General features: G+C 37.5%; 1 protein-coding gene across 1 annotated transcript; it reads left to right on the top strand.

Moving 5' to 3' along the window:
• The first annotated feature begins 2,405 nt into the window (after positions 1-2,405).
• Positions 2,406-14,514, top strand: LOC139967997 (E3 ubiquitin-protein ligase TRIM71-like). Its single transcript, XM_071972260.1, has 2 exons — positions 2,406-3,262; positions 8,401-14,514. The coding sequence occupies exons 1-2, from the start codon at positions 2,916-2,918 to the stop codon at positions 10,151-10,153; spliced, it is 2,100 nt and encodes a 699-aa protein (XP_071828361.1). The 5' UTR covers positions 2,406-2,915; the 3' UTR covers positions 10,154-14,514.
• Positions 14,515-14,833: the final 319 nt, after the last annotated feature.

The raw sequence follows: 14,833 nt of genomic DNA, 5'->3' as shown, positions 1-14,833 counted from the left end.
TTCATATTTTCAGTAATTATGTTTGCAGTTTTTAAAACACCGTTAAGTGCCACATTTGATGTATAACAAGTGCCCCATTCCGGAAGACATACTCTTTTCCATTTTAGTAAATTTATACAAGAGCCCTTTTGTCGAGGCTATTTTAAAATATAATTAAAATCATTAAGAAAACGTACAATTACAATAATGATCATAATTTCAGTATGTTGATGCACTTTTCCTAACAAAATATCACTTTAAGATTGTCTAATTTGCTACTCAAAACAAAAGTCCCTCTGAAGGTTACACCACTTAAATAGCAGCTTTCAAAGTTCTTCAATACCGTGACATTTGTCAGTCCCATTGTCATTTTGTCAAACTTCTCCATCTCGACAAAATAAGACTTGACAAATCATACAGCGAGACAATTTCTGCATAGAAAGCGTCTACTAGTAGTACCGGTACGGAGCGGACGGACTATAGACTATCTCGTGTTTTCAGTTTTACCCATCAGCATACCTAAATCATAAGACTGTAAGCCGTCAAATCTATCGAAGGACACGCCAGGAGTTCGCAAAACTAACGCCGGGGTTAAAATACTTGGGGTGGGGGGGGGGAGGTGGGGGTTCTATACTGCCACAGCGGTATGAGCGCAGACTGTTCTAGATGAATCAAATTCGGGATCATAGATAAACCTCCCATATAACTTAAATTTTAGAATCGATCACAAAAATTTCAGTCAACTTTGATGGTCTTAATTTAGATTAAAATTCAGACCTATATCGTCGGGTCCTGGATTGATTTTGTATTATCGTCAAACAAAGAATGTCAACGTCTTTTCAATTCGGTGCAATTATATCACATTAAAGCTTGAAAGCCCCTCCAAGTCCCCCCCCCCCCCGATACCACCGGAGGCATGGGTTCCACCGTCCTTGTATCATGAATGTCAACTATATATAGTTCACAACAAGTGCGCATGCATCGTCTGTCAAAGCTGTACCCCTCAAACACCATGCATATAGGTACAGTGGGGTAGAATGTCATAACCACAGTTGTCCTGGTGGCCCGACCCGTCTTTTAATGCCTCTGCTTCTCGCACTCCCCCCTCCCCCGCACCGCACTCAACTTTAATTCATAGGGGCATATTTACACTGAGGGTATGTGATACACATGACATGTGCATGCTTGCAAACCAATTAAGTTCCGAAGAAAGATTTCATGCTGATAACGAGTTATGTTCTTATGATAAAGTTATAAAAGACTTCGGAAGACTATTTCGCTCTTGAATTTCGGTATTTATGATTGACTCTATATGTACATGTTATTTGACAGTTGCATTGTAGGTTCAGTAACTTCGACACAGCGATACGGGTACAAACTGTAAATAATATGCCAGTCCTTGTAGAATGAACTGCACATGTCGTTCTTAGAAAACGAACGGAAACCATTAAAACTTTACAGATTTAGTCGAACTATATGAGGTTTTATGACTCATTATGAAACTTCCCCTAAACGCTATTATGCCCAGACTATTGTTGTGTCTAGTTTTATTGTATTCTATCACCAGCTATTATCGTTCGGTACCCTTCAGTCTGTCTCCCCTCTATAGAAACTGTGCAATGTTGCATGTTACATACAATAGACACCAATTACTAATGGCAAAGATATTTCATCCAGTTAATAGTTACATAGAAGTTAACTGTTACAATCAGGGTACCACCCTCAAAGTTAACTTCCGGTTGCTTCATCATAAAATTATGGGAACAACCCAGCAAGTAAGTTCTTGTAAGCATATAGGTCTTTAAACAAATGTGTTTTCTTCATGCTTATTGAACTTGAGCATACAAACACACGCACATACACACGTACATACACTTAAAGGGATATTCCAGTGGTATATAATGTGACTGACACTAAAATGGAAACCAAAAATATTCCACACTGTTAGTTGAAAACAGCATCTCAATGTCTAGTCCTTTACTAAAGACATGGTTCAGTGAATATAACCTACTTTGGCTGACTGAACGTTCCATTCAATGTCATAACATATATACTGCTATATCAGTCCAACGTTGTTGCTACAGCATTACAACTTGAATACCGTACGAACAACGTACCGGTAGTACGAAAAATCAGCATTGACTAATAAATCACCATCAGAACTAAAACAACGAGAGGAAAAAAATGTTTGTACTTCACGTCAGTATTCTTCGTTCAATCTCTTTTGTTTATAGGCCTTTCATAGTATGTTCGCAAAGATGCAGACCTTTAAAATTACATAATAACAATAATTGCCTGTCCCTCTTGATATACAATTACGTCACTTCCGGTACTTTATGTAAAGCCCTTTTTTACATATGTAGTGGATTTGTGACTATAATTTAGTTGCATGCATGAAACAGACATACTTTATATGATATTCTAAATACAGCAGAAAATAAAACAAGGTATGTTATTATTTTCCTTTTTAGGTTGTTTGCACTAATTTAAAGAAAGGATCCCGTAAAATTGAACATCAATTAGTGTACCATCACGCCCTCTAATTTTACTATCTTCCACATTATTTTATTCTGCCCTGTCATTCTCCTCTTCGTATATACGTGCATGTGGAGAAGAAGCTTCGAATCGTCTAATTAACAAAAACCTATACCGTCTGATGACGCACAAACTGCCTATAGGTCGCGCTAGTACAACAACCAGGATCTGACTAATCAAAAATCTCTCTCGCCACAGTTGAATACTACATATACAAATGCGGGCATACGTACGCACACCGCACACTGCAATAATGTGAATACAGTCATATGCAGTCGCTGTCATACATAATAGGCGAGGCTCCTGAAGAAGTGTGATAAATGTGTAATAGTTAACAGCAAACATCGTACCGTACGGATCTGGATTTATTCACATAATGAGCACAGACCTTATACACAATCATGGCTGCTTCTTTATCGCAATTGTCAGTTTTGAGTCAAATCAGTGAGGAATTTCTACTCTGTCAAGTCTGTTTTGAACGATTTAATTCACCGAAAGTTTTACCGTGTCTACACAGTTTTTGTGAGGGATGTTTGTTACGATACGCACCGGATGGTTGTAGGACTGTTAGATGTCCCTTATGTCGGCAGGAATCTGAACTACCTGAGCATGGCGTTCAAGGATTGAAAGATAATTTCTTTATTCTAAATTTATCGGATGTTTTCTCTCCCCGTAAGGACGAAGGTCCTCGGCGTAAAGCTGTTTGCACCATATGTGTCGGCGGAGACGTCAACGAGGCCCATTTTAGGTGAGAAGAATGAGTTTTTAAATAATATTATTACAAATAATTTATGTCAATCTCAACACCTGATCGATAATACCGATTTCTGATCAATAATTTTCTTTTATCTGGAGTATGGAAGGTTAATGTCGTTAATATATTATTACATAATCTGTGTTGCGTGACGATTCGAAGTGACCTTTCTCATTATAAATTGTGCAATAAACAATACGTATGCTCCCCCTAATCCCCACCCCACCCCACCTAATTGCTGTTAGCATTGCATTAACTCAAATAAAATTAATTTGTAGTTAACAGATTTTTTATTTAAGTTCAACAATTAATTATTTCTTAATCTGTAGATTCCGATTTAATTTTCTCCACGTAAGATCCTCTTTACCCCCCACCCACCCCTCAACGCTATAGCATACACTCTACGTACAAAACAATACAATATCTACTTTGGCTGTTTTATTCGGCAAAAAAATCATTTTTTCATTCCATATCATCATTGATTGTTTCACTGTCAATTTTCACAGCAAATAAAAGTTACATAATATTTTCGAAACTAACCTATATCCTATACACATTTGCTTTTCTCTGTGTGTAAATGCTAAATACGTGGAAAAAAGGGCGGTGAGGTCATCATTACGTCACGTTGCAAACGAAAGGGGGGAAAGAATTATCATAAGTAGTAGTATGATTAAATTCCAAAAATGCATGCAAGTTTTATAGAAGTAACAACATTTACGTGACTGTTTCCTATAACACGATTATCACAAGTTGCAAATAAAATGTTGATAAGTTTTGAATAAAATTCTTTCAAATGACTGATTGTGATGGAGAATTTTATTCTTTAGCATATTATTTAAGCTGTCATTTGGAAGTACAGTACGTTATTATACGACGAACATCGTTAGTTATATGTGGAAAATTCTGAATATATATTGATATATTATGTTATATTACCGCGTGGGAAGAAAACTTAGCCACGCGAGAGATAATTTATGCTAACATCATCCATGCATTTATTATTAAGTAGTACGAATTCTGGTTAAGGGAAGTGCCTTGAATAATTTAGCACAAGATTACAGTTAGGATATTCAAGAACGTGAGCATGACTGGTGTGTAGCAAGTGATTTCGTTACGGTAGTGCACGGAGGGGGGGGGTGGTGGGGGGGGACCCGTTGTATAGAATGGAAACGTTAAGAGGAATATTCACAAAAGCGTTGAATGTAGTCTAGCATCAGGGACACAACCACCTATAATTCTCCAAGAATAAAATCAGGAGCGGGGTTAGTAGCCCCCCCCCCCCCACTGGCGACAGACTACATAAACAAAAATCCTAGTGTGCATTGCTTAAAAAATATAACATTTACCGTATGTACTGTACAATCTATACAGAGTCACAAATATACTTCAAAGTTGTTTCATAGGTCGCAAAATATAGCATCCAATGTTGCATCTAAGTACTCTCCATTTTATCAAAATTTCTCAAGCAGGAGGGGTACCCTTCCCCTTTAGAACGTTACCATAGTATATAGGCATTGGTTTGTATAATACTAAACATTTTCACACATAACACTGACATTATTAATAATAGTGTAAATCCTTCTTTTCGGAGACAGTTTTGTGGTGAGGTGTGGGTAGGGGGTGCAACCACCATTTTGTTTTTGATTTGATGTACTGGAAGGGGGGGGCTAAGATGTTATGTTGTCCAGGGGAGGGGTGTAAGGGTAGGAATGGGCCCTCCTGTTTGATTAACTTTAGGAATGTGGAAAATACTTATGGATGCAAAATGGTGCTGTATTTTGTGGTGGTTTGGTTTTGTGGTGACTGCCTTCTTGCTTAATAAATTCATATTGTCTAGATGGAATGGAATAATACTGGAATATCTTGCTTAGTAGTTTACTCGTACAATTGAAAGATAGAAAGGTTTAGGTCCTATGCTGAAGGAATGTTCTGCACCTCAGCATTCATGCAGATGAAAACACATCAACGAAGCAAATATCCAACAAAATAATTGATTTTGTTGAAGTTTATGATTTCATCTGGCACCAGCAATGTGTGTGACATAATCAATAACATCGGGCGGTTTTATCATTGAATATGAGTGTAAATAATTTATCAACTGTTAATATATTCGTTTATAATAGTGCATAGCAATATTTGTCACATTCAACAATGTTGGTAGGAAAGCTTGTCTGAAAGAGTTAATTTTCTGTTTACGCTAAGTATGTATCCTCCAATGACATTTGACCCATAAGATTAGGTTACATGATTTAAGTATTTAGTAGAACTTGACATCAATGTAAGAATAAAAAGAAAGGGGTAAAAATAAAGTGAAGAACTTTGCTCTCTTGAAATTTCACTGATACGGATCACATCTTCATTTGTTCATACCCCACTGAACTCTGCCTCTGAGAACAGATGGATTATTTGGATTGAACTCAGCCATGCAAGGAAAAGAATGGATGAGAAGGGGAAAGGAATTATAGATAGGCTAAGATGTAAAGCCTGTCTTTAGTGTTAGATATAACGGACACTTTATGGGATTTAGTAAAGAAAACCAAACGGAGTTGATATATTCAGACATCACTGTCCTTTACCGAACGCCAAAAGGGACATGCATAAGATGATAATGTGATAATGTAAGAATTGCGGACAAATAAAGAAGTAAAAATAAATAGTTCCAACTCGCATCTTGTTCCGTTGCTGAAATATAAAATGTTGAAACTATTCTACTATTCAGGTATATATTATTTTATAACATGCCACAATACGTTATGGTCATTGGTTTCGTCATGTTATTAGGATCCCGCGATAAACGAAATTAATGTTGAATTTACTCAATGAACTCACTCAATCATTAACCGGTACTAACTCAAAGAAACCTGCCAATACACGTCAGAGGTTTCCATGGTAACCGATTTCTTAAAGTTTTCAAGAAAAACGAAAGCAGTTGTCGTCATGGCTTATAATGACGTCACACATTATTGCGCAATATACTCCTCTGAATAATGTGAATATCGTGACAACGGAGCAAGACTATAATATCAGTAAATCATTTTCTTGCGTTTGTTTTCTGTTGCATATGAAATCATACACAATAAGTCCACCAATAGTCTGTATAGATTGTATATGATACTCAATTGGGCTCCTAGCAATCTAGCCGAGTCTACGCTGTGATATTAGTAATATACCAGAGCATAGGCGGAGTGTATAGCCTAGTGGTTAACGCCGGCGTCTCCCAGTCATGAGATCCCCGGTTCGATTCCCCGCCGACAGCAATGTGTGTCGTCTGGCAAGGGTGTTGTTCAATAACAACTTCCCGACATGGACGTTAAATGGATGTGTGCCGAGAGATTGGCTTCGGTCAGCTTGCGAGTCTATAAGCCTCCATGGCTTCTTTCGCGAGTTCCTGCTTGCGGGAAGATCACATATACATACATACATACATACATACATACATACATACATACACACATACATACATACATACATACATACATACATACATACATACATACATATAGAGATTTACGGCTTTGCGTCCTACTGTGTGTGTTCTGCGCTGTTTACATATCTCTCAATCAAAGTAATATGATCGTGTGTATAGTATAGCGCAAAGAATGTATGCTAAGAAATATGTAGACTACACACTTGTCATCGTTGTATCCCCATTTCCTTCCAAACCGACAGAAGCAGTTGGTTGAGCTGTCCAACAGACATTTGTAATATCCTTGAAATTATGTTGTTCAAGATATTCGTAACTCTTCTATAATAATCAACTAAAATTATGTCTAGCAACCAAACCGTGTGTTTTAAACAAATTTACTACGTCAAACTTTAAATTCAATTAAAGACCGGAACTTCAATTGACGAGTGCTGTTCCCTGGAGGTTAGACTAATTTATTGAATCCTAGTAAAATTCATGTCACATAATTAGTTAACACACATCAGAGCATGACAGTCTTGAGTTTAACCAATAACAACCAGCGTTATATATTCGGGATTTATACACTGTCCACGGAGCTGTTTGTGTTTCAATAGTAAACTTATGTGAATAGAGAAGCTTGATATGGACTACAAGTAAACCTTCCCTTGGTATGAGTATTAGCACAATGTTCTAAGAGCGACTACGCGAGTACTCAATTTTACACTAGCATCTATGTTAGATTTCCAAAATTTCCAAACAAAAATTGTAATAATAAATTACGCGCATTCACGAGGGCAAGATAGATTATATACAGTGAACTATGCTACAATATGAGTACGGAATCACTACAAATCGAATCGATAACTATCCAATATTGCTCAAAAAGAAGAAGTTTGTAATCGAAAGAACTCATAGATAATCTTCTAGATTTGTTTTACGAAATTTGAACCAGACTAGCCAGTAATTAAGAACTCTCTTTGAATTTTTATAATATTGTTTCCGAGGCACGATGATTGGTTAGTTATTAATGCATATGCAAAAGACAAACATTTAATCTACGTAGGGCTACATTCAGTGTGGCATTATCCAATCGACAGGTGAGGCAACTGCCTTAGGGCTCCACAGTAAAACAAATCAGGCTAGACAAACCAACATTGTTGTTGTCGGTTTTGCCCGCAAGACTTAATAAATGTGTGTGTGGGGGGGGGGGGGAGGGGGGCATATGGGGCCCTATGGCACCGGGGGTTAATTTAATTTCTAATAATATAATACCGGCCAGTTCTCCTGATGGACTCCCCACTATGAGTCGAACAGGGTCACTCCAGTTGTATTCGTATAGAGGTTGTTATTTTGGTACTGGCTACAGTATTCTCACGACACGCTGGCCACGCTAGACATGTATATGTTACCACGGGGTTCAACTTCACTTACGATGGGACGTTTGAATGTATACAATATTTTGATTTTTTCCCCTCTTACTCCCAAAATGCCGGAAAACGTCATGAGGATGCGGCAAACCCACAACATTAAATATGTATATTCTACGGGTTGTTTCCAGTGGGTAAGCGAAATCCATGGATTTTGGCCAGGAAGATCTTGATGAATGTTGATGTAAATTATTAAATCTTCCCTGTAAGTTATGAGGAAACTTGACCGTTTGTAATGGCTCTCTGCAGAATCATTTTACGTTCTTATAAGCCCTTTTTGTGTCATTTATATTTTGCAGGTGTCTCGAATGTGTGGACTTCCTATGCGACGAATGCGCACCTCTCCACGACCACCGAATCGCTCGCTTCACCCGTCAGCATCACATTATTTCTGTGCCGTCCTCTGAAAACAAGAAGCTCCTCAAGCCAGACCTGAGATGCGAGAAGCATCATCGAGAGTGCATGCGCTTTTATTGCGAAACATGTCGCACTCCGATATGTCGAGAATGCATCCTCATAGAGCACAAGGATCATTCCCACACTTTCCTACAAGATGAAGTTGCGAGACACAAAGAGACCATTGAAGCGTTGATGTCAGGTGTAACAGACCGAATCGCATCCTTTGAGGACGCTCTAGGCGGTGTAGATGAAGCAGAGGCAACGCTCGAAGCAAATCGTGGCCAAGCTGAGTACATCATCGAGAAAACGGTGCAAGATTACGTCGTCATTCTGCGTAAGCAGCAAGAAGACTTGGTAAGGAAGTTGATGCGCGTGTGCCAAAGTAGAAGGCAACGCTTAAATGCGCTACGACGTTCGCTCCAGACTGGATTAGATAATCTGCTGAGCGGATTTGACTTTACCGAAAAGGTAATCGGTCATGGTAATGAACTCGATATACTGTCCATCAAAGATGAAGTCATAGAGAGACTTCAAGGACTGGCCGCGGTATCGCCACAGCAAGACGTCACGTTGGAACAACTTAGTCAACTCTTCTTCGTGGCGGCGGAACACTTGGTCACATCAGATAGTGCAGGCCCTTCCTTGGGAGAAATCAGATGCGGCGACCGGAATCTTAGCGATCTCTCAGAGGCCACGGACTCAAGATCTATATGTTCCATTGAGTCATCTTCCGAGTTTGGAGACAGTATAATAATGTCGGAGCCTGTACCGAGATCTCCGAAACGATTGATAAAAGAGACAACCTTGACGAAACCTCAGTTGCTCTTCCATCTAAAAGATGAGACAGACGAAGCTGGTGAGTTCGACTGGCCAAGCGGTGTTGCCGCTACCAATGAAGGAGAGTACATCGCAATCGTAGACCGGGATAACGATCGGATACAAGTCTACAACCGGAAAGGCAAGTACGAATGTAAATTTGGTTCACGTGGGCGGCATCCTTGCGGATTTGAGCTGCCGTTGGATATAGCTATTACTGAAGATGACGATCCGTGCGTGTATGTTTCTGACGAATACAACCACCGGGTACAGAAACTTACTCTATACGGACAACATATCCTGCACTTCGGAGACAATGGATTATTTAAACAACCGTATGGTATTGCACTGAGTAAAGACGGTAAGGTGGTGGTAACCGATATCGGTAAACATCGCATAACCATCCACGATCAAGACGGTACCGTCTTAAAAACAATCGGTTCGCATGGCGATGGTGACAATGAATTCAACGAACCGCGATATGTCACTGTCCACGATGACCGAATTGTTGTGTCTGATCATTGTAATCACTGTGTTAAAATATTTAATTTCGAAGGGACACATCTACATACATTTGGATCATGTGGGTCAGGGAATGGACAATTCATTGGCCCTACCGGGGTATGTGTGGACCACGACGGTAACATCATTGTAGCAGACTGCGCGGACAGGATACAACTCTTCTCTTTGGATGGGCTGTTCATGAAGATGTTACTCAACGAGAGTGATGGCATTAGCGGGCCATTAGGAATGTCGTTGACAGCTGGAGGGGAATTGGTGATCACTAATTTGGGCACTCATTGTGTTAATGTATTCAAGTACTCAAACTGGATATAAGGCGTTTGTGATCCTTATAGAGGTGTTATATAAGGGAGAGCAGTTTATATGACACAATACCGCGTGGATTCGTGATGCTCAGGTATAATGGAGGGTCGACTCTCGCCACAGTTGTTCCAAAGGTAAATTTGGAGCTTTCTGCAAAAACCTTATTGAGACATTTTGATGTGGACGTCACTGAAATTTGTATCTTCTTATTTGATGAAACGTAAGATTAGCTCAACTCTGGCTGATGGATTGTAAATCCTAAATACTTTTGGCAAAAAAGTATTGAGAAAAATCGAGTAATACCAAAACCATTTAAGGGGGAATAAATGTTTAATCTTGTGCATTTTGCATGCAAAGTTGACGGTCTATATTTTGTACATATTGCAGTTGTACTTATTACGTGATAGATAACACAATAGCTGAGGCTTCATTCCTTCTGCAAGTGACCAATTTTGAATGTGAAAATGTGTCATATATCTCTTTGACGTAATATTCGTTGGTTTTGATGTAAAGTTGTCCACGATTATTGCCTATCAAATATTTCATTACGTTCACATGGAGAATACAGAATGAAACCGCTAGATGACTTTGAAAAGGCAGTGGAATAAAACTGGACCTAAACTGACAAGAAATACGCTTTTGCGATTGAGTCAATACACGTTATATTACACAGTGTATCTGAAAGATCTCTCTACAACTAATTACAAAGACAATGGTTCAGGATTACTCACAGCATATTTTAAGTTGGAACGTGTCTTCTCATGCTAGACTACCATTCACAACGTTTTAAATCGATTTACACTCGACATTATGCAGCGAGCATAATCTATGTGAATAATACACCCTGATCAACGGTGAACGAAGCCATCTAAAGATGATGAATACATCATGCGTGCGTCCAGTATAAATCACTCTACAGAATGTTAGGTGGTGAGTGTTTAGTGAAGTGTATGCCTTGGTGCAGTGACGTTACATGAAACGCATAATGAGTTTCTTCAAGGCTGTTAAGCTTACGACATGTAGATCATAAAATTGTAATAAGAGGATGGCATAGATGAAAGTGCAAAGGGAGACTAAATTTGAAATGATATCTGAAGTGAATAATGTATGCACTTGCTTAACAGCAAGAATTTAGATAATGATGCAATTTAGAAGTTACATGTTTAGCCTACGTATAGGTGCATTATAAAAATTTCTAATGACATTAAATTTCCGCACGAAAATAGCTGGGAAATTGTTCATTCAAATTATTTTAGAGCTAGTTTAATATAAAAACCAAAGTGGGTTTCTACGATCGTGTTTTCATTCTTAAGCTTCCTTATATGCAAGATTAATAAAGTTATGTTCGTCTTATGACTAATGTGCAGCGTCAAGTTAAAACGGTATCTTATGTATTAAATGAGACGGAAATATCATATGCATAAAACGTGTCGTTGTTTTCACCACAATATATTGCTCTATAGAAAACGGACGCTGACTTGAAAGCCGGTCTAGACAGAATAATGTAATTCGTTCTCACATAGATCAAATCTTATGCAGCATCGACTTAATGAATTCTAGCGGGATGCTATGAGTCATACCCAGCATGAAATCATGTAAAACATCGTGAAGGTGAATTTGATGAGGCATAACAGGCTTCTTGAAAGCAGAACCTCGATTTACGTATATAACTTGATGACGATCGGATATCGTTGCCGGAAATATAGGTAATGGTACCACAGAATTCAAACGACTTGTAAGCAAATATACATGTCATAGAAGAAAATTTAAATATTATCTGATATTAAGAAATAAAGATTTGTACACTGTCTTGTCATCGTAAAAGACTCTCCCACCTTTCGCTACATGTTCTGTATAGTAGTTAGCTATGAAGTATTTGAATATTAAATGACGCTGGCAGTTACTTTGTTCATAGATTTTTGTTTGGAGATGTTGATCCATTGTCTGAGAAATTGTAATAATTCTGTCACAGAAGATACCAAATACAGTAAATAACAATATTCTTTGAATAAAGCAATTCCACGGCAACGTTATTACTTGTTGTAGGAGATCACAGACGTCTTTTCTGTGGACTCAGTCTGTGGTCAGATTTGCTAGAATTGGTCACGTGTAGCATAATTCCTAAATGTTCTTTCAAATTTGCATTCATAAACTATGTCTGTCTTGGTTTATAAGCCATTTAGTCATCAACCAACTTACTGTTCCCATTGTTATTGAATGAAAACCGGTGGGATCTTAAATTGATCTTTTTTCAATCTAGTTATATTGGTGGCGGGCTTCATTTAGTTTAGATTGAATTTAAGATTGAATGCTAATAGGTTAGATTATGTCGCCATGTAGCTTATCAATTAAGAGGATATATTTCACAATGGTTATATCCCATTAAATTTATTTTCAATCTGTTATCGTATGTGGTTATATCATCTTGGTCCTTGTGTATACCCATTGTCTAAAAGTGTTAAACTTTGAAATGTTCGTTCTATATATAAAGGCTTTCACCGTTTGACCCAGATGAACAGAAAATAAATACTGCATACAAAAATCCATAAAATGTCGAAAAGAAATAAAAAAAAGTAATTAAACCATCAGTAGCATAAGTTAATCCCACTTTGTTTTCTTTTATTGCAGACGAATTAATGGGTAGTTATGTAAAAGTTTCCCTTGTTACATTGCATCTAATTATGCGTTATGTTATACATATTTTATATAATCCCAAAATATAAAAAATGTATGTATGAGAATTTGAAATACGATGTGAATTTGTGTCAATATAACATAATTTAAAATTGTCAGAGAAGATCGAATTAAATTAATTTATATTGTTGTTTGGACGGTGCGAAGGGTTCTTAAACATTCGATTGTGTTTATTTAGGTTACCATGTAGAAAAATGTAGTAAGAAGCACGATTTAATAATACGCGGTGTCAGCTTTGCCATAGCAAGACAAGTCAAGGCAAGTCAACATTAGACGAGACAAACACGACAGGACAAGTTACATTAAGACAGGACAAGTTCAGTTGAGACAAGACAACTAAACACCAGTTAAATTGAGACAAGACAGGACAATTCAGTTCAGTACAGGTGATAGTCAAGTCAACACATCTGAAAGGCAATTCAAAACACGAGTGGACAAGCTAAATTAAGACAAGACAAGTCCAGTTGAGACAAGACAGAAAAGATCAGGTAAATTGAGACAAGACAACGAAAGACCAGTTAAATTGAGACAAGACATGACAACTCAGTTCAGGACAGATGATAGTCAAGTCAACAAATCTGAAAGGCAAATCAAAATACGAGTGGACAAGCTAAATTAAGACAAGACAAGTTCAGTTGAGACAAGACAACAGAAGACCAGTTAAATTGAGACAAGACAGGACAATTCAGTTCAGTACAGGTGATAGTCAAGTCAACACATCTGAAAGGCAATTCAAAACACGAGTGGACAAGCTAAATTAAGACAAGACAAGTCCAGTTGAGACAAGACAGAAAAGATCAGGTAAATTGAGACAAGACAACGAAAGACCAGTTAAATTGAGACAAGACATGACAACTCAGTTCAGGACAGATGATAGTCAAGTCAACAAATCTGAAAGGCAAATCAAAATACGAGTGGACAAGCTAAATTAAGACAAGACAAGTTCAGTTGAGACAAGACAACAGAAGACCAGTTAAATTGAGACAAGACAGGACAACTCAGTTCAGTACAGGTGATAGTCAAGTGAACAATCTGAAAGGCAATTCAAAACACGAGTGGACAAGCTAAATTAAGACAAGACAAGTTCAGTTGAGACAAGACAAGTTAATTTGAGACAAGACAGGACAGGTCACATCAGGATATTTTAAATGACCATTAATATGTTCGACGTGTTTTTGAAGAGTCAATAATATATGCATTGTTGATTGTTTTTTATGATTTCATCTATTAGTGATTTCATATATGTAGGTGATAATGCAATCAATATTTTGTAGCTTGCCTTGACATAAACTGTACAATAATAATAAGCACAATATTTCGACTTAGTATTTGGGACCGAAAAATTGCTTTAAGATTTAGACAAAGTATATATGTATTATTTGATTTTATCCTCTGTACCGCGCTTTCATCTTTACATCTCATGATGTTATATTTGTTTTGGTTTATGCACATAACAATAAAACCTTTTTTATTTTGCTTCACCTCAGAAACGTTATATTAAAATGTAAATCTTCAACACACTGCAATGTTTTATGTTATATGATTTATTTATGTATGTAAATATTATATAAAGAAGAATATTTATTTATGACAAGTGAATTAATTACGTAAACATATTAAAATGATGTGCTTGCTCTAGGTTAAACCTCCCTCAATAGAACGAGTCTCCCTTTTAATTATGGCATACTTGTCTCTTTTGTTTTTGCCTTATCACTTGAGATATCTCTGTTGACGGCACATGTCTCGCGAACCTTTAAAGTAGTATACTGAGATGAGTTTAATATTCCATTACAAGTCTTAATGCTCCACTCTTCAGAGCACTTATTTCACATAGCAAGTCAATCAAGATCCAACTGAAGGGGGCGGGGGGGGGGGGGGTTGGAAATGTTTGGACGGATTGGATTGCAATTTTCATGAAATCACTAATAACTAGATTTAATGATCAACATTATTTTAATGTCAATCTTGCAAAAAATGTTAAAATTGTCTGTCTGTGAT

Source organism: Apostichopus japonicus, chromosome 5 (genome assembly GCF_037975245.1).
Source record: "Apostichopus japonicus isolate 1M-3 chromosome 5, ASM3797524v1, whole genome shotgun sequence".
Lineage (NCBI taxonomy): Eukaryota > Metazoa > Echinodermata > Holothuroidea > Aspidochirotida > Stichopodidae > Apostichopus > Apostichopus japonicus.
This window is presented reverse-complemented; position numbering and strand designations above follow the sequence as displayed.